Raw genomic sequence first — 26,717 nt, 5'->3', positions numbered from 1 at the left:
CCCCCTTCAACAACCAGTCATCGAGGTAGGGGGAGACTGAAACCCCTAACCTGCGCAGATGAGCTGCGACCACCGCCATCACTTTCGTGAACACCCGTGGTGCGCTGGTAAGGCCGAAGGGGATCACGGTAAACTGAAAGTGCTCGTGGCCTACCGTGAACCGTAGGTAACGCCGGTGGGCCGGCCCGACGGGGATGTGAAAATAAGCGTCCTGCAGATCCAACGCTACCATTCAGTCTCCTGGGTCTAGGGCAGCCAAAACCTGAGCCAGAGCCAGCATTTTGAACTTCTCCTTCCGGAGGAAGCCGTTGACGTTCCGTAGGTCCAAGAGAGGGCGTAGGCCCCCTTTGTCCTTCTTGGGTACCAGAAAGTAGTGGGAGTAGCAACCACACCCTACTTCTGGCCCAGGAACGCGCTCGATGGCCCCTTTGGCCAAGAGGGCCGTAACTTCCTCCTGCAGAAGTCGCAAATGATCCCCCGATACGCGGTGGAATTGCGGTGGCATGGCTGGAGGGGTCGTCTCGAAGGGGAGGGAGTAGCCCCTTCGGACGATCTGCAGCACCCACCTGTCCGAAGTGACAGTGCGCCAGTGAGAGTGTTGATGGCGAACCCTGCCCCCCACTGGCATCACATGGGCCGATAAGCACGGACTAGGAGGGTTTTGAGGCGGATGCTGCGGGGGAAGGTGTGGACTGACCACGCCGTTGTCCCCGACCGCCGCCACGGCGGTTTCCACGGCCGCCACCGCGTTGGGTATTACCCTGCAGAGCATGGCTGGCAGCACGTGTGGGTACACCCCTTCCGTGGCCACGAAAGGAGTGAAAGGTAGCCGATTGCTGGCGCGGGCCGAGAGGCCCAAGGATTTGGCCGTAGCCCTGGAGTCCTTAAAGCGCTCAAGCGCATGGTCTGCCTTGTCGCCAAAAAGGCGACGGCCATCAATTGGCATGTCCATCAGTGTGTTTAGGACATCGGCCGAAAAGTTGGCGGACCTCAACCAGGCGTGGCGTCTGACCGCCACCGTCGTTGCCATCGCTCTACCTAGTCGGTGGTATCCATCCCAGACCGGATAGAATATCTAGCTGCATCCATGCCCTCCACAAGGTCTTGGCAGAGTTTGGCCGGTACCTCCAACGGACACTCTGGCAGCACTTCCGCAACCGTATCCCACAGAGAGTGGGTGTAGCGGCCCAAGAGGCATGCGGTGTTGGAAGACCACAGTCCCAGACTAAGGGAGGAGAAGATCTTTTTACCGTACTGATCGTACCTCTTGGATTCCCTGTCCGGCAGAGCAGACGGGAATGCGGTCTGGGAATTGGATGCCTGGATGACCAGGCTCTCGGGGGTGGGGTGGGTGGACAGGAAACATGGGTCGCCCGGGGCCGGGCGGTGGCGTCTGGCCACGTTCGTAGCGGGCCTTGACCAAGTGCCCAAAAGAACGTCGGTTAAGGCCTCATTAAAGGGCAGCAGAGGCTCGGCCGAGCTTGACTGCGGTTTAAGGACCTCAGTGAGGAGGTTAGTCCTTAAGGCCGCGACGGGGAGCTCAAGGCCCAAGGCCTTGGCTGCCCTCATCAGCACCACACTGTAGGTTGCCCCTGCCTCCGAAGCCACGGTAGGAGGTGAGACAAAACCAGTGTCTGGTGAGCTATTCAGACCACTGGCATCCCCAAGTCCACCTGTCCAGTCCTCTTGAGACTGACACTCTCTGGTCAGAGAGTCCTCAGACCCCTCCCAACACTCCTCATCACCCATCTCCTGATAATCAGGGTTGTCAATGGATGGGGCCGGCTCATAGAAGGTAAACTCCCCAAACGGCGTCGAAAGCGGCGCCCAGCGGGGCCGCTCCGGCGCCGGAACCGGTTCGAGCGAGGCATCGGGGACGGCGCCGCCCAAGGACGGCGCCGGAGGTGACAACTGACGGACCGACGCCGGGGGCGGGTCGTAAGGTCTACCTACGACGACCCAGATCCCGAAGCGGATCCAGTGGGTTCCTGCAGCGCCGGGACCAGGGGGCCCTGAGGCGCTGGGCCCGAAGGCGTCGGGGCTTAAGCACCCGACGGCGTCGGGGCCAAAGTCCCCGACCCGCTAGGGGGCCCAGACGGGTCCGCTGGGCCCGGAGGTGCCGCGCAGCCCATCGGAGGAGAAAGGGACCTCATGGCCATGAGGAAGCGCTCGATCTCCTACGGCGTCGCGTCTCGCCCAGGGACCGGAAGGTGTGGAGCTGGACGCGGCGCCCGAGACTCCGGCGGAGCCGCTTGGGCCGCATCGCGCGAGCGTCGGGGGTAGTCAGAAGAGCGATGACGCCTCTTCGACTTCTTGTGTTTCTTACGTGACGACGACTTCGACCCGGAGGAGTGGTGCCGACTCTCGGAGCTGTGGTGGCTCCGACCCCGCGACCTGTCTCTCGACCTCCCTTGGGACCGGGACCTCTCGCGGCGCGGTGCCAACTGCCGGAGTTCGAGTCGCCTGCGGGACTGCTCACGTCTGGCTTTCGAAGATAGGGCCCGGCAGTCGGGGCAGGCCTTGTCGTCATGGTCGACGCCTAGACAGAGTAGACACCGGCGGTGAGTATCCGTGACCGATATCGTGCGGTCGCAATCCTCGCAGTGCTTAAATCCAGGCATCCCTATGGCACCGATCGGAGTCGTTCGACTTCGAAAAGATTATCAAAATGATCCAAAAAGTTAGTCAAAAAGTGACTAGAAGTACTGCTTTTTCCAGATCTGTGCTTGCTGGCGTGGAAAAAAGAAGAACTGACGTCAGCACGCGGAGGCGGCGTCTAAGTACTCTGACGACGTCATCACGGCGCCCACTACGCCGACGACGGACGCAGACGACGCCTACATACGCGCAAGGGTACTGCTACGCAAAAAATTCCGGATCCAGTATGACGCCTGGGGATATTCTAAGGTAAGGAATCTATCACTAACGTGTCTCTTTCAGATACTTAACTTACATTGCCTCCGGGATAAGCCTTACTGCTAGCGTCACGTTGCCTAGAGGGTGAGCAGGGGTTATCTTTGGCGTGTAACTCCCTTGCCCTGACTAGAGTGGTGGTTTCTGCCTGGCTTTGGCGCAAGCCTTAGCCAACTGGAAACCCCATTTCTAACAGAGTGATACTGCTTCTCCACAGTACTTCTCCTGCTTAGATCGTTGCTCGGGGATCTGAAATGCACCTCACCTGCCCTTCCGCCCCCCTAACACAACCTAAGCCCTGATCAAAGTGAAATTAGCGCTAAGGCACTGACTAGTGTCATTATAAATCACTGTGATGTCAGCGCACTGTGTCACACTGGAAAAAACAACAATCTTGGCACATGAAAGAATCTTTCCCCTTGCACCCCGACATTTTCCCAAGAAAGGATTTTCTCGGACGGTTGTAGTGTGTTGGTGATGGGCTAGTCCACTGCAACAGAACATTGAACATTTGGGAACTACTGTAGAAATACATGTTTGATAATTAATAAAAGTATAATATGCAGTTAGGATAAATTTAATGTCAAAATAATATGCACCAATGTTTTCAACTTATTGGTGCCTGAATATCAAACCACTTAGGGAGGGTTAAATGAGATTCAAAACAACATTCCTATTTTAGACTGTGACCTTGTTCTTTGAAGGGGAGTTGAAAATCTCTTAATCACTTGGAGTGAGACTAAGCTGAATTGTTCTCAAACTCTACCATTGTGAAGTGATATTTGCAACAATCCTGAAATTCATCTGTTACATTTTTTTAAAGCAAGACACCAATATATGTGGTATATATATATATACAATTGTGTAGACTGGCTAACAATTCTAGATTATAATTTGAAAATGTCAATGGCAAGTAACCTCCGAAGTCTTTGCACTCATCACTATGTGTACATGACTAGGATCTGCTTCTTATAGTTACCCCCACTTTTTGATGATGTTTCACTGTTTTCAACTTAGTCTGGCTTGGATCCTGCTTTTCAGGACCCCAGCCTAGCTCCTTTCTCCTCTAAATTGATTGCATGCACTTTAGGTACACTCCAGATTGGATTCTGGGGTACCCTTAGAAGTCCCTAGTATATGGTATACTATATACCCAGGGCTTCAATCAATCAATCAGTGGTTTATAGAGCAAGCTACTCACCCGTGAGGTTCTCAAGGCGTTTGGGGGGTTTGGTGGAGCAAGTCCGGGTCAATCGATCAGGGCATAGGTACCCCAGAGGCCTCCCAGGGGCTGTAGCATGTATTATGCCACCCCTGAGAGTCCACTGAAATTGACACCACAGGTCTGCTACTGCAACCTGTGTAAGGTGGGTGGTGCATGCACCCCTTTCTTCGATATAGGTTCACTATATCTACCTTATCACTACACATATAAACCTATCAGTCACCCCTATGGCAGGTTTTATCAATCCTGAAGGCAGGGTGCTGGGTTTTATGTGAGAGGGTGCCCCTTGCATGAGCAGGGCCCGTCTGCAGCCTTCGGAATCTATTCTCCGGGGTTGTTCTGTGATGCAGCCATACCATATACTCTTAAGTGCCTTATAACCTCACGGTAAATGCTAACTTTAAAACGGCTGCAAAGAAACCTACTGTGTTTGGTGTCTAACACATTGGAATCTTATCTCCACACCAGTAACTGGAGTGGGAGGTATGATTCGGTACACTCGGTACTAGCTTTACAGAACCCTGGCATCACAAGATGGATGCTGCCAGCCACAGACACGCGTCCGCCCTCCTGCTGCTGGACGAAATTCCAGCAGGGAAGGCTGGACAACAGGTTTCCTGTCACAGGGAGATGTAACCACCTCCCAGACAGGGTTTAGTGCATTGGGGCAGGGTGGGTGCACTCCGAGAGTGCTTTGATGTCTGTACTGGGGGCACATTTGGTGTCCCTGTGCATAGTCCAGCTCAAACCGGTTGCAGGAGCCATTTGCTACTGCTCTGGCGAAAAACCGGACAAAGCACATGGGTGTAGCCACCCCTCTGTCCTGACCCTCCCATAGGTGGGTCCCCAGAGTTTGTCCCACCCCTTCCTTGGGTATAAAGTAGGAACCCCTGGCTACAGGACTTTAGGTTTACCTGGACGAAACTCTACGACAGAAACCAAGTACTTCGACGATCTACACTAAGCTAGATGACTGAAGAATCTCTCTTGGAGTAAAGGAGTTACTCCCCTGCTAAGCAGGCACCAAAGACGCATCTGACCGGTTTGCATCTCTGAAGCTCCTGAAGACTCCGAAGACTTTTGCAACACAGGAGGTGGGTTTCTAAGCGTCCCCGAGGTCGACTAGTGTGCTCAGCAAACCTGAGACCCGTATCCCTAGTGGGGACCATGCAACCCGAACCCCTGGGCACTGTGTCCATTTGCAGAAGCATCTGCTTTCCGGCGACACCTGAAGCTGCGCTTTGGGCTACTTGTAGTCCAGACCCCGAGCAGTGATTCCATCGAAGATTACTGGCCTACACTCCACGAGTGTTCCGTGGGCTAGTATTTTGTGATTCCTCTCGAGGTCCCTTCGCGATCCCTGGTCCGTTGGCCTGTGGATCCCTATGAAGATAACTTTAACTTTCAGTGGGCCGTCCTGGCTGCTCCAGATGTGCCCTGACTCTCCATTGCTTAGGGAGTCACCAGGACCTTGCTGGTCATCCTCGACGTCTCCTGGTCCCCGTGGCTGCAGTCAAGCATCACCTCTTCTCACCTGAAGCACCCGACATCGGTAGGCATTCGTCTACCGAGCCCCTGGTCACTGGCAAGTGACCCAGACTCTGCCCCCTCTGCTCTCAAGTTCTTCTCAGTTTCGATCAAGGCTTGGATCCAACCGGACACTTTTCCTCTTCACGGCAGCAGCACTTCTCAGCATCACGCCAATGAAAAAGACTAAGATATCCGACACCATTTGAAGCCTATGCACCCGGCTTCCCTGGGTTAGGTAACACATGTACTCCGGTGCTCACATGGGTTCCGGCCTTAGAACCTTCTAAGTTTGAAAGGGTTTGCTCAAAGTGCTCTCCTAAGTGCCCTAAACGTTAAAATTCCAACCGCTACTTTCCCATAGAGTTGTACGGAGCTCGCAGCTGTTTTCAAACTGCACGTGTCCCCCATGGCTCCCCAGTGTCACTACCTTGGGATCCCCGCTATTCTAAGTGCTCTAGGCACTGTGTCTAGTCAAGTCATGGTTCTTATACCACTCTCTTAGTATATGGTTTGGTCTACCCCTGGAGCCCACTGTGTATTGTGCTATTTACTGTCGTTCTAGTGATTTAATATTGTGTACTTTGTGCTCTAATCTCCTAAAGAGATAAGTAGAGAGTGTTTAGTAATAAATACATATTTTTATCACACCTGTGTGGTTCTCCTTTCATTTGGTCATTCAGGTAACGGACTGATAAAACAGGCTGCTTTACAATCCTTCAAGACATAGCCTGAAGGCTGCTCTCCATAGCTACCACTAAGATAGCTTTCATAAAAGGTTGTCCTTAACCTAATCATCAATAAGGGTTGTTTGGACTGGTACAAGGTGCCCACTCTAACTAGTGGTCACCATATACCAGGCCAACTTCTGACACTAAGCACACAGGCGCAATCCTGAGTGCATCTACTGCCTGAAAAAGGTCACCTTAAAAGGTGCCATTATTTGAAAACAACCTTTAAAATGCCAATGGAACCTCTCAAAGGAAGCAAAAATGCATTGGGTTTTAATGGATTAAACACTGCCTGAGATGACCCTGGCATTAATCGTATTTATTCAAGAGGTCCGGAGGGGCAGAGAGTAAATATAAGAAAATTGAAAACAGGGACACATTCCACACGTGGATTCTAAAATAAGAGATTGAGGAAACATGAAAAAGATGATAAAATGAAACAGTTTGAAAATGAAAATTTGGAGATAACTGATAGAGTTTTGAATGTCGCAAGGAAGGCACTAAGCTGTGCATTTGGCTGGGGCATGAATGTGCCCCATTTGTATTTACCATGGTCGTACCTGGTGGCATTTGGGCATGCCACATTACCAATCTGCACACTAACACGAATTAAACAGAGAAAGCTGGATGAAACATTAAACAATTAGGTGTGCATCCGTCATCTTCAATGAACTGTCGTAACTATGCCCACCAAGGGACTGCACCCATCTAAGATAAAGCATGAACTAAAGAAGAAATGGAATAGAAAACCAACGTGATTTGGTGGAACATCAGGGCTCATCTCGAGCTTTTGAAACATGGAGCGCCGAAAAATAATTATTTCAATGGGCTTAGAAGTGTTATGTTTTAATAACATTCAGGCAACGAGTAAAGTAAAATAGGAAACGGACATAGCAGGGAAATTGCATTATGGGGAATAGAGTTTATTGTCTTGGTTTAAGTACACAGCAACGATGTTAAAGTTATTTTATGACCAATCCTGAGAAAGAGGATATTGGGCCAATAGGGACTGAGGAGGGCGGGTTCGTTGGTTGAAAATAGGCAGGTGACACAGTTTAGTGTTATGTTGTAACCGTTCGTTTAGAAGAGAGGATTTTACAACTCAGACGGCAGGTATGTGAATTCAGTGAATTTTGGGATACGTGACATTTAGCAAAGCACATGGAAATAATGTTCAGACTGGGAATATGAGCGCACAGGAGAGATAGTGCTTGAAGGTTAACAGCAGTATATGTAGCGAAAGTGTGCACCACAAGAACGTGCATGTTTGAGATTGTTTGAGCATTAGTGAGAATCTGTGACGATGTTTAACAAATATTTTTGTAAAATTACGGGTTGGAGGGTTTGCATGACTTTACATAAAAGCGGTGATTTAAATGTTTAGACATGAATAGGGGTTGTAGATAAAAGCGGGAGAAGACAGTTTTGGGTAACGGAGAGACATGAATACAAACTGCAGATTAGTGAGGGTAGAACACTGCGGGGGGAGAAAAACTCATGGACTTAATCAACCACGACCTATAAGAATGATATAGGATTGATATGAACCATCATGTAGAGGTGCTAGCTAGGTGCATAATCAATACTCTGATAACAACCTGCGTGTAGTTGTTCATTTGCCTTTTTTAAGTGTATATTTGATAATGGATGATTAATTGGTACATGTTCTATTATTTCTAGTGACCCCCGAAGAAGGGTGCTGCGTCGCCCGAAATGCATTGGGTTTTTATGGATTAAACACTGCCTGAGATGAGCCTGGCATTAATCGTATTTATTCAAGAGGTCCGGAGGGGCAGAGAGTAAATATAAGAAAATTGAAAACAGGCACACATTCCACACGTGGATTCTAAAATAAGAGATTGAGTAAACATGAAAAAGATTATAAAATGAAACAGTTTGAAAATGAAAATTTGGAGATAACGGATAGAGTTTTGAATGTCGCAAGGAAGGCACTAAGCTGTGCATTTGGCTGGGCATGAATGTGTCCCATTTGTATTTACATCCCTTCAAGACATAGCCTGAAGGCTGCTCTCCATAGCTACCACTAAGATAGCTTTCATAAAAGGTTGTCCTTAACCTAATCATCAATAAGGGTTGTTTGGACTGGTACAAGGTGCCCACTCTAACTAGTGGTCACCATATACCAGGCCAACTTCTCACACTAAGCACACAGGCGCAATTCTGAGTGCATCTACTGCCTGAAAAAGGTCACCTTAAAAGGTGCCATTATTTGAAAACAACCTTTAAAATGCCAATTGAACCTCTCAAAGGAAGCAAAACGCTTAAAGTGAACGTTCTAGTCACCGTCCTAGCATCTGAGATAATAGCCAGCTCAACTATTTAATTTACAAAATGTATACATTTTTATTGCAATTTATTCCCATTGCTTTTACAGTGCTGTGTCATGGTTGGTACGTTCCTCTGCGCTGTGCTTACAACTTAATCTGTAAATACACATTTAGCCTTCTAACATCCACAGATATACAATCTGCATATGTCTATCACTCACCGTACAACGGTATTACATCTACATATTTTCAAAGGCACAGTAACTTTGATACCAAGTAATTTCAAGATTAATTTAGCCCTACAACCAAAATCACAATGAAATACAAAATATAACAACCTAAAAAGCACATTACACAGTATTACACAATAAAATGTGAGTAGCAAGAAAATTATACCTGCAATCAGCTCCATCAAATACTTTTTGGTAATGGTTGCCAATGACTTCTTGCTTTAGATAATATAGCATTCGTACTCGAAGCAACACCCTAAAATAGTTTATTTAATACTGATTAATAGTGCACACTTGCTCAAATTTCAGATGAGTACATCTTGTTCAAAATGCAAGTTATACTGTTATACAGAGGAAAGTAATGCATCTTCATATTGTCCATGCCAAGTTAGGAAATTCAGAGTTCAGAATACCTTATACATATAAACAAGCTGCTGTTCAGTTGTGCTTTCTTTATCATTATCATCTTGCACACTTATTGCCTGATAACAATCTTTCATTATTTCTTAGTTAACATAGCATAAGCAACATCTATAATGCCAATTTCTAGAGAAATGGATTGTTTTGATTATTCTCCGACAACATAGCATGCTTACATAAAGACTCATACACAAAAATGACTATTATACTTGGTACATCCCTGCCACTATGTACAATGCAATCTAGTTATTTTAAAAAAATCACCTAGCATTACATCACTTAATTAGGTAGGATTCTTTCGGATGCATACCTTATATTAAAATATCACTCCAGTTGTACGAGTTACTTACCTTCGGTAACGATGTATCTGGTAGAGAAGATTCTAGCCACAGATTCCTTAACATAGAATTATCTCCAGGCGTAAGACTGGATCCGGAAAATTTTCTTTGCCAAAGCAGCTCTACGCGCCACGTGACTCCGCCCTGATGTCATCCGCGGGCGTGACGTCAGCAAGGTCACATAAGCCCCATCCGGGCGCGCCGACGTCAGTTTTCTTCAGAGATCTTTTGCTCACCACAACACGGAGCCATCACAAACAAAAACTGTGAGAATATAGGAACAGTGTGCGAAAAAAATCTGATAAACAGAAAGGAAAAAAGAAAATGGTGAGGGACCGCGACAATCGGGAGAGTGCCAGGCACTGTGGCACCTAAAGTCATAGAAGTGAAGAGCAGAGCACAGCTACTGAGAAGCAACCCTGCAAGCAAATACGATATCCTCCCTGGGGGCAGAAAAGTATGTGAAAAATGTCAAAGAAGACTAAGAGGCCTGCAATCGCACTCCATAAACAGTGAATGACAACAAAGCCAGAACAGAAGAGTAACAACAAATTACCCCAAGACAACCCCAGCAAGGAGAGGCGCATCCCCTGTAAGAGCTAAGGGTCGAGGCACAGCCAAGAGTCCCCAACTAAGAGGACTACAGAGGAGTCAGGAATTTCAAGCAATGAAAAGGGGAAGAGCGTAAGTAGGCCCCACATTGGAAGACCAGGGTGTGGGGATGCAGAAGTACCCAGGAACCCACCAAGCATTCACAAGAAAGGAAAGAGTGGATCAAACAAACAGAACGAAGCATCCCATTAGGGAGGAAGTAAAAGAGGGCACTCACAGAAGGCAAAACCACCCGGAGGCAGACTAGTGCAGTAGACCAAGTTGAAGGTCCTCGCAGACCAGGGAAGAAGGGCGGGTTGTGAAGGAATCTGCGGCTAGAATCTTCTCCACCAGATACATCATTACCGAAGGTAAGTAACTCGAACATCTGATAGAGACTACTAGCCCCAGATTCCTTAACGTAGAATAGATACCCTAGCCATACCCAGAAGGGAGGAGGGCCTGCAATTGAGCCTCCCAGTAGGAAGAAACACAGGGCCCCAGAAGGGGATATGTAATGGGGACAAGAAGGACGGCCCTGCCCCAACCAAGCACAATGAAGCAAGGACAAGGCCGAAAGGAGGTCAGGACACCCAGCCAAGGTACCAAGGACATCCGCCAGAAAGCCCTGGAGGGACAGACAATGGCAGAGGAGTACCGAGGAAGAAGAATCACCCCTAGGCTCCAAGGAGAAGAGGTAGAATGGAGCAAAGCCCCCCACAGGAAAACACACAGTGAATGGGACAGCTGAACCGGCTACAGCCGCGAGTCAGCGGACAAGGCAGAAACCGCTCCACAGTAAAGAAAGGCAGGCGTTAGAAGAAAGACGTGGTCTCACAAGGCTCCTGCAGGACAAGAGCACAAGGGCCCACGCCAAGGCCCCCGGCCGTGGACCAGAAAGAGCAGGCGGGGGCGCAGCCGGCAGTTGGCAAGTACCATGAAACCGAGCGCCCAGACGAAGCCGAGCGCAATACAAAGGCAAAGGCCAGGGAAATCTAGAAAAAAAAACTAAAAGGAGACCATTCCGGACATAAATCGACCCACGAAAAGAAGTGGGACCAACCAGAAGAGAAACGTGTAGGATGGACAAAATCCGTCAGCCAGAACACAGGAAAATACCAGGAATTCCATCCCCCTGGAACACCAGGGAGAGGACCAGGCTGAAACTCCGAACAAAAAAGGGCAGAAACACCACAGCACAACGCCGCAGACGGTGTGCCAAAGCTGGTCCAGCGATGCAGCAGATACTGAGAATGACAGAACCTGGAGCAATGCAAGCTACGCCCAGACAAGGCAAAGAAACTACACCAGCAGTATATAGCAACACCAGGAAAGGCGAGGAACCCGCAAAATGGAGTCCACACCCGCGCAGCGAAGGACAGAGCTAAACAATAGCTACAAGTACCCCAATTAGTGTATAACCCGTCCCAAAGAAAACATGAGAACCACTCTTAGGGAAAAAAATCCCGCATCAGATAACAAGAACATAAGACCTGAGGTCGAAACCACAGACAGCTTTGCAATCAGCCAAAAAATACACACTTGCCAAAAAGGCAGAACCAGCAGCCAACAGAAGAGAGGGGCCAACAAAGGGACCCCGAAGGCACGTCAAGTCACACAGAAGATACAAATGGGCCACTCAAACACCAGATTCCAGGAAACAGGTGGGATAACGCCTCCCAACAAGCCCCGAGGATCAACAAGCCCGCCTACGGAGGGGGAGGAGGGCTAAGCCCCGCAAGGAAACGCTGAATGGCAGAGTCTGCATGAGTGTTAAACAAAAGAACCCCATCAGAGGGCAGGTCAACTGGACGCTCCCTAATATTCTCAGGAAAAACCGCATCCCTCAGCCAAGCAGGGCGAAGGAGAGCCAAAGAACTGGCCATAGCCCGGCCAAGAGCATAACATCCAAGGCCGCACGGAGAATAAACGCGGCCAGCACTTGACCATCCAACACATGGTGTCGCAGATCAGCGTGGGCACCCTCATGGGAGACATGAGAAAGAAGAGACTCTGCAGAAACCCACAGGCTAGAGGTAGCCCTGGCCAACACAGAGTGTTAAGCGCCCGAAAAGCAATACTGGATGAAGAGAAGATGTTACACCCCCATGAATCAAACCAGCGGGCCTCCCGAGACGGAGGAAACAACACCACAGGCAAGGACGGAAAAGCAGTCCGCAGAAGAGAGCCCGGAGTAGAAGGGTGGAAGGAAAGGCAGACTGGGTCGTGCGGAGCAGGAATATGGAGATGCAGGAGCGGCTGAGGCACCGGATCACCCGTGGCAGGACGCTCCCAAGCCCCCAAAAGAGAGTAGTGCTTCGATGCTTCGAAAGGAAGGAACAGCTCCCGTCCACCAGAGCCCTGGTGGAGAACTTCCAAGAGATTGTCCAAAGGGAATGGGGTGACGGGGTCACCCATTCTCAAAATGCCAGCAGCCTGGAAATGCCAGAACAAAGGCAACACTGGTCTCCGTAGGCAACTCCTCCGTGGGCGACAGCTGCAAACTGAGCCGCCCATCCCCAAGTACTTTAGAGGGGGAAGCGGCCAGCCCCTGAATGGTGGGTGATCCACGGACGAGTGGGGAACCTAAGGGAGCCTCGAGGAGGGCGGAGAAGCCGGTGGCGGAGCCAATCGCGAGCTGCGGAAAAGAGGGTTTAAGGATTGAGGCTGCGGGGACGGCGAGGAGCCCTCCTTGGAAGACACCGGTGAAAAAGGAACAATGTGGCGTCCTGTCTCCAGCGAAGAAGAGACCAGGAGATGACAACCTTCCGGAGAGGAAGGAACCTCCAGAGACGAATCAAGAACCCGAAGCCGGCACAGCCCTGTGGAGTCCGCCACAGGTACCGGCTCGATGTCGAGCAACGACCTCCACCACCACCACCACGTGCTCCCTAGGAGAATGGGGCAGGTTCAGAGCCAGTTTGACTAAGGAACTCGACCTCACACGGGGCAGCCGTCCGCATAGAGGGCCGAGAGGGACTCGGGAAAGCACCCCAAGCCCCGGCCTCCACCCGCGGCACCGCCAGGACCGGGTAGTAAAGCCTTTGGCGCCGAAAGGGCTCCAGCTCGGCCACTGGTGAGGAAACCGCTCACTCAGAGGGCTAAAGGGAATCTGGCACAAGCCCTGAGTCCCGGCGACCTCCTGCAACGCCACAGGGAGCCATGAAGGATTTGGCGGTGAGGCAGGGACGCCGTGGGTCGAAGAGGGGAGCCCCGCAGGACCGCGCCCTGACACCACTCTCCTACAACCTGAAGCCGGCGACTCCACGGAAGGCCCCGAGCGAGGCAGGGGATCCGCAGACGTCTCAGGAGGAGGCGGAGGGGCCAAAGAAGCCTGCAGAGTCGCAGCCTAGGCTTTCATTTGGGCCCTAGTCGCCGAAACTCTGGGAAACGGCAGGTAGGGTGGCGACTGGCAGGGGCGCACGTCCTGAGGGGAACCCGCGCACACCGAACGAGGACAAGGCCTCGGAGACAAGCTACAGGACCTACCAGCTGGCGAACGACGCCCTTGGGGCCATTGCGCAGTGCGATGCCGCAGACAAAATTGGCGGTTCCTGGCTTCCGAGGTAGGGGACGGACGCTGGGACAACACCGACCTGGACAAGCGGGCCGACAGCAATTTCATCTGGCGCTCCCGCCGGGACTTCGGTTTGAGGTGCTGACAAGCTTCGCAGTCAGTAGTCATGGTGCTCGCCCAAACACCACATGCAGATAGGGTGAGGGTCAGTCGCCGACATCTTGCGTGGGCAATCAGAACACGTCTTGAAGCCCGAGGCATTCGCACACTGTTCCTAAAAGCAAAGCGTGAAAAGGAGGCCTGAAAACAGACCAGGACACTATCTGGATCCACATTGCACACAAAAAAGAAAAAACTGAAGTCGGTGGGGCTTATGTGACCTTGCTGACGTCATGCCCGCGGACGTCGATGGGGTGTAGCTGCAATTCTAGTGCCTCCGCTGCCTTCCAAAACCACCACTTGAAATGAGGCACACTTCCGTTAGTGCCCATGTGCCAATTCAAGCTCTGTCTCAGGAGAGATGTTAACTCACTGCGTTCCGTAAATCAAAGTTTAAAGGTGTGTGAGCTACTTACCTTCGGTAACGGTGTATTGGTCCCAGTAGCTGGGCTGTACCCACAACTGTTAGTTTGCGCTCAAATTCCTCCTGTAAGTCCAGGCCTGAGCACAAGGAAACAAAACGCGATTCAACTCAGTCCCATCACTCTGACTCCAAAGTGAATGCGCAATGACATCATAATGGCAGACACGTTATTTCGAGATCTCTGGCCGAATAACTAATTTCTCATTTCTCCTGATGTGCTACAAATTTCCCAGGCCATTGTCAACCACGCAGAAAATCAAGGTTTTTAAAGAGGCCATGCTGCAAGTTTTCAGTGCACTTTTGGCTTCCTCTGGCACCTCCGGGGCCCAATAAAATTGCAAAGGATTCCATTGAGTTATTGCCAGTGAGTCCCTCCTCAGAGCAATCTAACCCCTTGAGCCTCATTACTGGGCCTGTACCAATGCTGGTACCGCCATCTACCACAACCTCAAGATTCATTATTGTACTGACATGGAGAGTGAAATTGAGCCTGACTGGCTGTGTAATTACAAAAGTGCAAACAGTTGTCATGCAGCCTGACTCCAACCATGTCTATGTACGACAACACAACTACCATCAGAGGATCCATGATCTTTATGATTCTGTCTCTGATCCTATGCCAGACCAAGGTGCACCCCAGGATATCAATGGTGGTGATGAGGATAGCTTGCACCCCCCTCATTCTCCTGATGAATCCTTTTATCTGATAGAAACTACTAGCCGCAGATTCCTTCACGAAGAATTATCCCCAGGCGTGAGACTGGGCCTGAAAAACTTTTGCCACAGCATCCCTGTGCGCCGGGGGCAGGGCGGCCCCGCCTAGGTGCCGTCCGCGTACGTGACATCAGCGAGGTCACATGAAACCCACCCTGGCGCGCCTACATTAGCTTTTTCATTTTCTGCGTGCAACGCGGATCCGGTCCTTGCCTCCTTCCATTTTCCCTTCTTTGTGGAACAGTGTGCGAATGCCTTCAGGCTTCACGACTTGCACGTCGTGTGGGCGTCTTATGTCGGCGACAGACCCTCATCTCATTTGTTTGTGGTGTTTGGGGGAGGATCACGGCACCACTGATTGTGCGGCGTGCCAACAGTTGAAGCTGAAGTTGAGGCGTGAGCGCCGGATGAAACTTTTCTCGGCACGGCTCTCCAGGTCTACGTCCTCCCCTCGGTCTGCTTCGGTGGACGACTTCAGATACGGCCGTGGTTGTAGTCCTCGCCCTTCTCCGATGTCACTTGAGCGTCGCTCCCCTGTGGGTAAGTGTCGCAGTTTGTCCCCGGGGGCTGATTCCCGGCCTGCCGGGGGCATGGGCTCTCCGCGGGTGATGCGGTCCGCGTGTCGTCCTATGCACCTTTTCCCGGTGTTGGGGCGTCGAGAGTCCAGATGGAGATGGAGTCGCGAGGCCCTCTGCTGCGCCGCCGGCGGCTCCGGCCCAGGCGCCGACTGGTTCGGATCCAGGCTTGGAGGATGTGGTGCTGTTGGGGTGCAGCTCCTCTGGGGCACCTCCTTCAGACCACGGCATCTCTGCCTCGCCGCAAACTCCCGCAGGAGTACCTGTGGTGTCACGGGAGGTCGCCGGGGCTCGGGTCGAATCTCCGAGCCCTTCTCGGTCTCTTGACAAGGTGGTCCTGTCTAAAGCCGAGGTGACGCCACTACGGCGCTGGCAACGGCTGAAGCGTGTGGAGCCACAGGGGTCCGTGGACCCACCTCGTCCCGCTCCGGGTCGTGACTGGGTGGGGACCCCTTGTCCCTCTTCGGGACCCTCTCGTCCCTCCCCACAGGCGGCTGCCTCGTCGGAGGTTGAATCGTCCCTGGCGCCGCCACAGGGGTTGCCGGACGATCTCCGCCACATTCTGGGCCGCGGCTGACGGAAGACTTTATGTCACTTCCCAGGCCCTTCTCGTTCCTCAGCAGAGGCGGCTGCCTCGGTGAGGGTCAAGTCGGCGTCGCCCCGAGGCTACTTCGGCTCCGGCTCCCCTCTGGTCCCTGATGTGGTGTGACAGAGAGGAACCTTGTCCGGAGACGCTGGGTGGTGCAGACGCTGTTCCTCAGGCAGCGGACTCATCTGCTCCGCGCAGGAGTCGTGCTGCGGAATAGTCTTTGGACGCCCCGTCTTCTCCGGAGGCAGGCTGTATATTGGTGTCATCCTCCACAGAAACTAATCGCCGCGTGGTCGTCTAAGGGCGGCTCACCACCTTTCCTGAGGCAGAGGTGATCGTCGGAAGAGCGGCAGGTGCCTCATTCTTCGGCTCCTTCTGACTTCCAGGTCGGGGCTTTGCCCATCCCGCTTGGCTTTGGGGACACCCGCCTTAGTTTGCAGCCGTCGCCCTCGGAGGAGCTGCTTTTTCCACCGCGTGGACCTACGGAGGCGGGTGTGACCTTTGCTCACGTGGTGTTCACAGCCATGGGCATTTTGCTTATGGGTGACCCGGTTGCTCACTTTCCGGCGGACCATCTCTTGGAGGTTCTCCACCAGGGCTCTGATGGAAGGAAGATCTTACTTCCCTTTGAGGGATCGCTCCTTTCTTTCCTGAGGGGGGCTTGGAGGCGTCCCACCTCAGGGGATCTGGTGCCTCACCACCTTCTGCACCGGCCTCTTCCGTCGCCGCGTGACCCGGCGTGCCTTTCCCTCCACCCCTCTGCTGCCAGTCCACTTTTGCGGACCGCCTTTCCTTCCCTGCCGCCTCTGTTGACTCTGCCGTCCCGGGAGGACTGCTGGCTGGATTCTTGGGGGTGCAACATGTTCGCCTCGACCAGCGCTGCCCTGCGGGCCCTTAACACCTTGTCTGTTTTGGCTAGGGCCTCCTCTTGTTTATGGGACTCAGCTGAGTCTCTGGGATCCACAGCCTCCCAAGAGACGGTCCAGGTGGACTTACGGCATCATGCAGTGGATGGCCGGGAGCTAGCGGCGTTTATTCTCTGCTCCAATCTAGACACCTCAGAGGTGCTGGGCCGGGCCATGGCTTCCTCAGTCGCCATGCTTGGCTTCGGGACTGTGTTCCCTCAAAAATATTCGGTAGCGGCTCATTGATCTTCCGTTTGACGGGAGCCTGTTGTTCCATGCCCCGGCTGACTCCACCATCCAAAAGTTCCTGGCGGTGCTCCGTCCTCCTCCACCTTATCCTCCTCCTCCTTCCCCTCCTCAGTGACTGCGGAGTTGGGCTGGTTCTGGGCCTTCTTAGGCCGCTTGTTCTGTGGAGTGTGCTTTCTGGCAATTGAGTCTTCCCTGGGATTTTGGCATTGTTGGCTGCTGGACGGCCCTTTGTTGCCTTTGTGTGTGTGTTTGCTGGAGTTGTTGCGCAGACTTGCCCCTAAGATTAGGCCTTCTGCTTTGCTTGGGCTGCTTGTGCGGGGTGTTTTTCCCCGTGGTCCTATTGTTTTTTCCTCTGCTGTGGTAGTTCTTCCAAAGAGGGCTCCCATATCTTGGGACTTAACGTACCCTATGTGGGGTAGTGGTAGCTGTTATATAGCTTGCGCTGTGCTTGGGAGTTCTGGTCGCCTTCGGTTGCCTGTTCTCCGTGGTGTTTCTGTATGTTGCTTTTACTTCTTGAGGTCGTAGTGTTGGGGTTAGGCATTTTCTCACCCTCCTGCCCCTGTCCTGAGGGCTGGTGTGATTCTGGGTGCTCCCTTGTCGGACGAAGACTGCCCGGTCTTTTTGGGGCCCCGGGCTGTTCTTCTTGCCTTTGGCAGCTAATGACTTTTGGCACTGCTGGCCTGTTGCCTGCCATCTAGAGGGAGCTTGCCTTCCTTTCCTCTTTTCCTTGGGCTTTCTGGGCTTCTTCTTCTGCTTCTTCCTACTCTTCCTGTCTTGGCATTGGATGGAAGCTCTGTTGACTTGTGAGGGAGTGGGGTGCTTCGACCCCTCTAGCCTTGCCCTTGGTTCTTCTGCTGTGAGGGTACCTGCCTCTTTAGTCTCTTTTTCCTCATACACCCTCTGGGGTCGGTGATGTTCTCTTTGTGAGGGTTCCTCTTGCCTGGCGGGGATGAAGTTTCTCTTCTAGCCCGTGGATCTGGTCCCCTGTGGGACCTTCTGTTCAGTCCAGGCTGGTGGGGTTCTTTTGCAGACCCTCCTTCTACGTGGGTATTGCTAGGGTATCTATTGTACGTGAAGGAATCTGCAGCTAATAGTCTATCAGATGTACGAGTTATTTACCTTCCGTAACGTGGTATCTGGTAGAGACGATTCTAGCCGCAGATTCCTTCCCGGCCCGTCATTCCTCCCCGTTCTGCGAGGACCCTTGCGATGGTCTTCGGTACTCGCCTCCTGGTGGAGGGCTGTGTGTCCTATAAGTCCCTTTTTTGCTCCTGATGGGTGGCTCCGTCTGGTTGCGGTTCATTCCTCCTCTTAGTTCCTTGGAGGATGGGGTTACGGTGCTTCTGTGCCCCGCTGCTCTGGTTACTCCAGGTTTGGGGGGTTTACCTTCAATCTCTGTCCTTCTCTCCCCTCCCTTCCTTCCTGTTGTTGCTGAGGGTCCTGGCCCCTGGCCCCTCTGCTTACCTCCGAATAGGGGTCATTTGGCTAAGCCTTGCCCTTTTTCCTTGTGGGGTGGTTGCCCTCTATGCTGGGGTGGCTTGGAGGTTTGTGTTTCTGTCTGTCTTGGGACTGTCTCCCCTTTCTTATTCTGGATGGGGGTGGTGGGCCTTTTACGTGTATCATGGCTTTTTTCGCATGTTCCTTGTTTCAGGGGGAAGGCGGTCTATGTACTGGCAGGGTGGCTGCTCAGGGCTCCGCTCTGTTCTTTCTTCTGCCCCTGCCTTTGGACACTGCAGTGTTGCACTGTTACTTATGGCGTCCTTTGTCTCTCTTTTTTTCTACTCTTTCGCACACTGTTCCCATGCTCCCATAGTTTTTTGTCTGGTGGCTCCGCGTTGTGGTGCGGAAAAGTTCTCAGAAGAAAACTGACGTAGGCTCGCTGGGGTGGGACCTCGCTGACGTCACTTACACGGACAACGCCTGGGCGGAGTCGCGTGGTGTCGCCCCTCCCCCGGCGCGCAGGGATGCTGTGGCAAAAGTTTTCCGGATCCAGTCTCACGCCGGGGGATAATTCTACGTGAAGGAATCTGCGGCTAGACTCGTCTCTACCAGATATCCATTACCAACATCAGTTCCCTGCAGTTGTAGCATGTCTTGAAATGTTTTCAGAGGAGATGACCTACCCTAGCACACTTATAAATCATTTTAGAAGTAGTCAGAAAACAGACAAAATTGGGAGCTGAACTCCAGATCTGCCGAGAAAGGTGTGAAAAGAAAAGAACTGAAGTCAGTGAGCAGGGGTAGCACTTATAAGTGCCTCTGCTCGGTCTCTTCCAGCATAGTATGGAGCCAAATAGGAGCCGCACACCACCACCTAGCAGTGTGGGGAGCACTACTAAGAAAAAATTTCTGTATTCAGTCTGACATATATTCTTAGATAATGCATCCAGAGGTAGAAGTATCCATCACAAATTACTGGCAGGGTAATGAATATGCTACTTACCAGTATGCATCTGTTCTTGGCATGTAGGGCTGCTAACATTCATATCTATAGCATAGATCGCCGCCTAGTGTTGGGTCCGGATGATTGCACATTGTTGTCCTGGAAGAGTCTTCGAAGTATCACGAGATAGGTGGCTCCTCCCCTGGACTACAGTGCGCATGGGCATCGACTCCATCCCCAGATTGTTTTTAGCCATTGTGGCGATGATGGAGTGTAACGGTGTGAGCGATGACCATGCTAAGAGTAAGTGTAAATTCTGCAGCCGCTACAGGCGCCGGTGAGGAGAGCGGGCGATATGAATGTCAGCAGCCCTACATGCCAAGAACAGATGCATACTGGTAAGTAGCATATTCAGTTCGAGGCATGTGGGCTGCTGAATTCATATCTATAGCATAGAATAAATAGCAGTCCCTCCATTAACGGCGGCCGCCTGTGCCAGCTGCAGACGTTTGAAAAAGTGTCTTAAGAAGAGCCTGCCCTACAGCTGCTTGGAGTGCACATCTACACAGTAGTGTTTAGTAAATGTGTGTGGTGTAGACCATGTGGCTGCTCTACAAATATCTTCCATAGGGATATTACCAAGGAAAGCCATGGAGGCCCCCAACTTGCGGGTGGAGTGGGCTCTGGGGGGACCGTTAAAGTGCGCTTAGCCTTGTGATAGCAAATCTGAATACACTTAACGATCCACCTGGCTATACCTGCTTTGGAAATGGGGTTGCCTTTGTGCTGGGCTGAAAAGGCAACAAAGAGTTGTTGTGTCTTCCTAAATTCTTTGGTCCTATCGATGTAGTACATCAGAGCTCGCTTGACATCAAGAGTGTGGAGCATTCTTTCAGCTACTGTCTCTGGGTTTTGAAAGAACGCGGGCAGCTCAATGGTCTGATTGACATGGAACTGCGAAACCACTTTAGGAAGAAATTTAGGGTTAGTGCGCAGCACCACCCTGTTGGAGTGAATTTGAATGAATGGCTCTTGTACAGTGAGCACCTGTAGCTCACTAACACGTCGTAGAGACATAATGGCAATGACAAAAGCCACTTTCCACGTTGAGAACTGAATCTCACATGAATGTAGAGGCTCAAAAGGTGGGCCCATCAACCTGGTGAGGACCACATTGAGGTTCCATACAGGAGCTGGCGGGGTCCTGGGAGGGATGACCCGCTTCAGTCCTTCTAGGAAGGCTTTAATGGCAGGCACTCTGAAAACGGAGAGATGCTGCCTGTTTTGGAGATAAGCCGCTATGGCGGGTAAGTGTATCAGAATGGAATAATATGCTAGATTGCATTTGTAAAGATGTAACAATTAACAGATGATGTTGGGAGTGGATGCATCTAGCTAGTTGATGTTGTGTTCAGTACAGTAAATGACAAACCGCCTCCATTTCGCTGCATAGCAAGCTCTGGTGGTGGGCTTTCTTGCCTCCCGTATGATATCCATGCATTCAGGAGGCAACTGAAGGTAGCCAAACTCTAAGACTTCAGGAGCCAGATCGCCAGGTTGAGCTGTTGCGGATCTGGATGCTGAATGTCGCCATGGTTCTGCGTCAAAAGCCTGGGTGTGAGGTGCAGCCTTTGATGCGGTACCACGGAGAGTTCTAGAAACGTGGTGCTTCATGGTTGGCGTGCCCACGTTGGAGCAACCAGGATGAGCTTCACCGAGTGTTGCTTTAGCTTTCGTGCCACCAGCGGGATGAGAGGTGAGGGGGAAAAGCGTACGCAAATCTGCCTGACCAGTTCATCCATATCGCATTGCCCTGCGACTGTGGGTGAGGGAACCTGGCGGCAAAGCTTTGGCATTTTGCGTTTTCCCTTGTGGCAAACAGGTCTATCTCTGGATGACCCCACTGCTGGAAGTACGGGTGAAGTACTGATGGATGTATCTCCCACTTGTGCATTTGGTGGCTGTACCTGCTGAGCAGATCCGCCATCTGATTGTCCTTGCCCGGGAGGTGTTCCGCCATGAGGGAGATGTTCCTCTGAATGGCCCACTTCCACATGCTCTGAGCCAGATGAGACAACTGTTGAGAGTGTGTACCTCCCTGCTTTTGAATGTAGTACATGGCCGTCATGTTGTCCGTCCGGATCAACACGACTGTTGCACAGATGTACTTTGAATGCCTTCAATGCCATGAAGATTGCCATCAGTTCTAGGTAGTTGATGTGCATCCTCTTTTGCTGCGTTGTCCATAGTCCCTGCACCGTATAGTGGAGTACATGAGATCCCCATCCCTGGAGAGATGCGTCCGTCATCAGGATAATCTGTGGCACAGGCTCCAGGAACGGTCGGCCCTTGCAAAGGTTGTGTGGATTCCACCAATGCAGAGAGCTGTATGCCCGACCGGTTACCAACACTAGGCCGTTCAACTGTCCTTGAGCCTGCGTCCACTGATGAGCCAAGCATTCCTTGAGCGGACGCATATGTAGCCTCGCGTGCGGGACTATGAAGATGCAGGAGGCCATCATGCCTATCAACTGCATGAACACTCTCGCTGGAAGCGAGTGTTGTGGTCTGAACTTCTGGATCAGTGACTGAATGCTGTCGATCCTCACAGAAGTTGACTGAGCTGTGGCTGCCAGAGTATTGATCGTCGCACCCAGATATTGCCGCACATGGGCTGGCTGAAGGTGCGACTTGGGATAATTCAACGAGAATCCCAGATCGTGAAGAAGGTGAATGGTGTGTGACATGTTGACGGCGCACTCCTGGGCCGACTTTGCTTGGACAAGCCAGTCGTCCAGATAAGGGTAAACGTGAACGTTCTGCCTCCTGAGGTGCGCAGCTACTGTCGCCAGACATTTTGTGAACACCCTGGGCGCCGTGGTCACCCCGAAAGGTAGGACCTTGAACTGATAATGCCGACCCTGAATAGTGAACCGGAGGTATTTTCTGTGTGATGGATGCAGTGGAATGTGGAAATAGGCATCCTTGAGATCCAAAGTTGCGAGGAAGTCTCCCTGATTGAGCAACGGGAGAACCTGCTGCAGTGTGAGCATATGGAAGTGTTCTGATAGAATGTACTGATTCAGGGGTCTGAGGTCTAGTATGGGTCTGAGGGACCCGTCCTTTTTTGGGATTAAGAAGTACAGGGAGTACACTCCCGTGCCTTCTTCCTCCACCGGCACGAGCTCGATTGCCCCTTTTTGCAGCATGACGAGTACCTCCTGCTGCAATAAGTGCAAATGCTCTGTGGACATAGGACGGTGTTTTGGTGGCATGTTGGGTGGAGTGGATGTTAACTCCAGACAATAACCGAACTGGATAAGTTTCCTGACCCACCGGTCTGTGGTGATGGATTTCCAGACGGGCAGGAACTGCTGGAGTTTCCCCCCCGACAGGTGTAGTATGGTCGGGGGGCAGTGACAGGCTGTCACTGTTTGTTGGTGGCGGAGGAGCGGGAGTTGTTGTTTCCACGACCTCTGCCCTTGGTGCTATTGCCCCGATAGCCGCCTCTACTCTGCTTGGTGTAAGAGGACTGCGACCCACCTTTATTGTATTGCGTTTGCTAGGACATCTGGCCTCTGGAAACACCTCTATTGCTTGAGCGACGAAAAGTGCTGCCCCGAAACTGCTGGGACTGGAGAGCCCCCATGGATTTTGCAGTTTCGGTATCCTTTTTTATCTTTTTTAAGGTGGTATCCACTTCAGAACCAAATAACCTATCTGGGTTTACTGGCTGATTGAGGATGGTGGTCTGTATCTCCGGCTTGAAACCGGAGATCCTGAGCCAGGCCTGGCGTCTCAACATGACGCTGGTGTTAATGGCTCTGGCCGCGGTGTCCGCCACATCCAGTGCACACTTAATCGAAGCGTTGGAGATAAGCTTCCCTTCCTGAATAAGCATCTCAGCTGCCTCCTTATACTGATCTGGAAGATGTTGTAACAGGGTCTCTAGTGTGTCATAGTGTGCCCTGTCATATCTGGCCAGTAGTGCCTGAGTGTTAGAGATACGCCAGACATTGGCCGCTTGAGCCGCCACCCTCTTCCCTGATGCCTCCAGCACTTTCGATTCCTTGTCAGGGGGAGGAGCATCACCAGTGGTCTGCTAGTTCGCCCTCTTCCGGGCATTAGAAACGACCAAAGAGTCCAATGGCAACTGGCCTTTGATGTAGGTGGGGTCGCCAGGTGCCGGCCTATATTTCTTTTCAATCCTAGGGTTGATCACCCTGGCCCATGTGGGTTCCTTAAAAATGCCTGCAGCATGTTTTAGAACCCCTTTTAGCATGGGGAGTGTCTTGACAGTCTTTTCAGCTGTGGAAAAGGTATCAAAGAGGAAGTCCACTTCGATAGGGTCAGCATGCAGCTGGACGCCGTGGTTTTTAGCCGCTCTCTCAATTAGAGCATTAAATGCCGCAGAATCCTCAGTAGGAGAGGTTTTGACATTGTACACCTGAGGGTCCTGGGCAGTTTGCTGATCCCCTGGGTCCCCTGCATCTGCCCATGAGTCTTGGTGATCCTCAGGATCAGTGTTGGCAGGAAAGTTATACTCCTCGTCCTCACCTTCTCCACCCTCCACATCTGAATAAGTGGGTGAGGGTGTAGCCACTCGTGGAGTCCGTGGAGCAAGAGGCTCCACCAGAACAGGGGAGTCCACAGCAGGTTTCTTGCGCTTCAAAGGAATCGTGTAGGACTCCAAAGGCTGGGTTGCCGTGATTTTCCTCTTGTAGAGGGTTAGTTTCCCGGTGTCGGCGTCGATAAAGTGTTCCGACTGCTCCTCCACCAAGGGTTGTGGAGGTTTCAAGCTCCCAAGCGGCTGAGAAGGCTTCGACGCCGTAGACACTTGGAAGGGCGCTTCGGTGACCGACCGTGGTGCGAAGGCCTTTGGTGCTACCTTCGGCGTCAACGTAAACAGGAGTGGCGTCGAAGACTTTGGCGTTGTGGCAGCTGGCTTCGCGGTGGAAGCATCCTTCGGTGCGGCCGCGGAAGCCTTGTTCCTGATGCGTTGTAGAGAGTCCGACACCTGCTTCGTAAAGGAAGCGGAAGGTTTCGTCGACCCGACAGACGTCTTCGGTCCACCTGCGAGTGAAGACTCGAGTGTCAATGCCTTGTTCTTATCCGGCCGAGGCACAGGATCAGCCCTCTTCGGCACACTGTGCCCTCCTTCCGCGCCGACGGCCTTCGGCGCCGACGTGGTCTTGTCGGTGGACTTGAGTACTGGGTGCAGTGCCCCAGTCTTCGGTTCGACGCCATTGGCCGATTTTGGCTCGACGCTCTTGACCGACTTTGGCTCGGCACCCTTGGTCGGCTTCCCCGGGTCGACGCCCTTCTTCGGCTTCGGCTTCGGCTGCCCCGACGTGTCTGAAGACGAGGAGGCGGCCGGAGGGACAGACGTCTTTTGTTTCGACGGCGTCTCTATTAGTTTCGTTTTCGTCGACACAGAAGGTTTCGGTTTCGTTTTGACCAATGTAGGCTCCGCAGAAGTGTCCGTAGCCGGGCCCGTAGGCGAGGCCGTGGATTTGGGTGGAAGGTCTTGGGTAAGGCCGTGTGGCGATCCCTCGACCTGAGCCTTAGTAATTGTTCGTTCGGGGCTTAGCTCTTCATATGAGCTATCTTCTGTGGCCCCGTAGGCCTCATTGTCGCCTCCTACCTCGTCGACGACTTCTTCCTCGACCACTTCGACGTCCGCGTCGTATTCGTAGTCGATCTCCTCCGCCGGAGGGGAAATCTGCATATGAACTTCTTGTTCGTCTTGCTTCTTCTCTGTCGAAGATGTCCACCGGTGCCGGGGCCGACTGCCGGGCCTCCTGGCGCGCCACGCGCTGAAGTCGAATAGTCTTCTTCGATCGAAACCTGGAACAAGCCATACAGTTGGCTTCATCGTGGTCCGGCGACAGGCACTTGTTGCACACTGGGTGGACGTCGATGTGTGGGTACTTAGATCCGCACACGGGACATTTCTTGAACAGACTCCGTTCCATGATGTGTCGTCGAAAGTCTTGCTGCGTCGACTGGGCCTCGAGCACTGAAGAGTCACGCGACTCCTCTGGACGTCCGACTCGGGAACTGAGCCGGAACAGAGCTGGGCACCGAACGCAAAACAATACCGACAGTATAGGAAAAAGGCCTTCAGGACTTAAGAAAAGTCTATATCGATTCCGAACTGGAGATGTCGAATATACATCCGAACCCAATGGCGGAAAAAAACAATCTGGGGATGGAGTCGATGCCCATGCGCACTGTAGTCCAGGGGAGGAGCCACCTATCTCGTGATACTTCGAAGACTCTTCCAGGACAACAATGTGCAATCATCCAGACCCAACACTAGGCGGCGATCTATGCTATAGATATGAATTCAGCAGCCCACATGCCTCGAACTCAATTGTTCAAAGTGAAAAGAAGTCATACATTTTTAGTAGACAGGCCACCCTGACCACGAGTACTAATTTGTCTGGAAGAAAGGTAGGGTAGGGCATTATCAACAAAAGCCCGAGCAATAAAAGGGCATGTCCATTAAAGACGATTGCATATCCTCTGAAACCCAGATTGATTGCATCGAGGCATGCCGTCTGAGCACCGCACTGGTGCCAATATCTCTGTCTACACAAACGGTAATGCCCAGGACAGATAGAAACACACAAGTTTCAGCATCTTGATCATTATTTATCCTTTGCTTCATAGAGACCCAGATGTCCTCAGGGACGGCCGGCAAGATCTTGTTGGCCATATTACTCAATGCATGGGTGCACCGTCCCAGAAGACAAAGTGCATCAATGGATCGGAGGGTTATAGTAGCCGCACAAAATAATCTCCCTCCGAAGGCATGAATTCTTTTAGATTCCATGTTTGGATGTTTTGCAGACAAGAAATCAGATTGACGCCAGAACAATTAGGCTTTCTAGTGTTGGGGGTGTGGTTAAGAAGCATCGGTCACTGAGAGCTGGT

At 51.9% G+C, this 26,717-nt stretch overlaps 1 protein-coding gene across 2 annotated transcripts in view; it reads right to left on the bottom strand.

Annotated features, from left to right (window-relative positions):
- Window positions 1-26,717, bottom strand: part of CHD9 (chromodomain helicase DNA binding protein 9) — a 2,123,706-nt gene that overhangs the window by 736,555 nt on the left and 1,360,434 nt on the right. For both annotated transcript variants that reach the window (XM_078670246.1, XM_078670247.1), the window contains exon 26: window positions 9,081-9,170. In XM_078670246.1, the coding sequence (XP_078526372.1) occupies window positions 9,081-9,170 (90 nt within the window). The remainder of the gene's footprint in view (window positions 1-9,080; window positions 9,171-26,717) is intronic.

This window comes from Lissotriton helveticus, chromosome 12 (genome assembly GCF_964261635.1).
Source record: "Lissotriton helveticus chromosome 12, aLisHel1.1, whole genome shotgun sequence".
Classification (NCBI taxonomy): Eukaryota; Metazoa; Chordata; class Amphibia; order Caudata; family Salamandridae; genus Lissotriton; species Lissotriton helveticus.
Note: the sequence above shows the minus strand (reverse complement) of the source record. Positions and strands in the feature narration are given on the sequence as shown.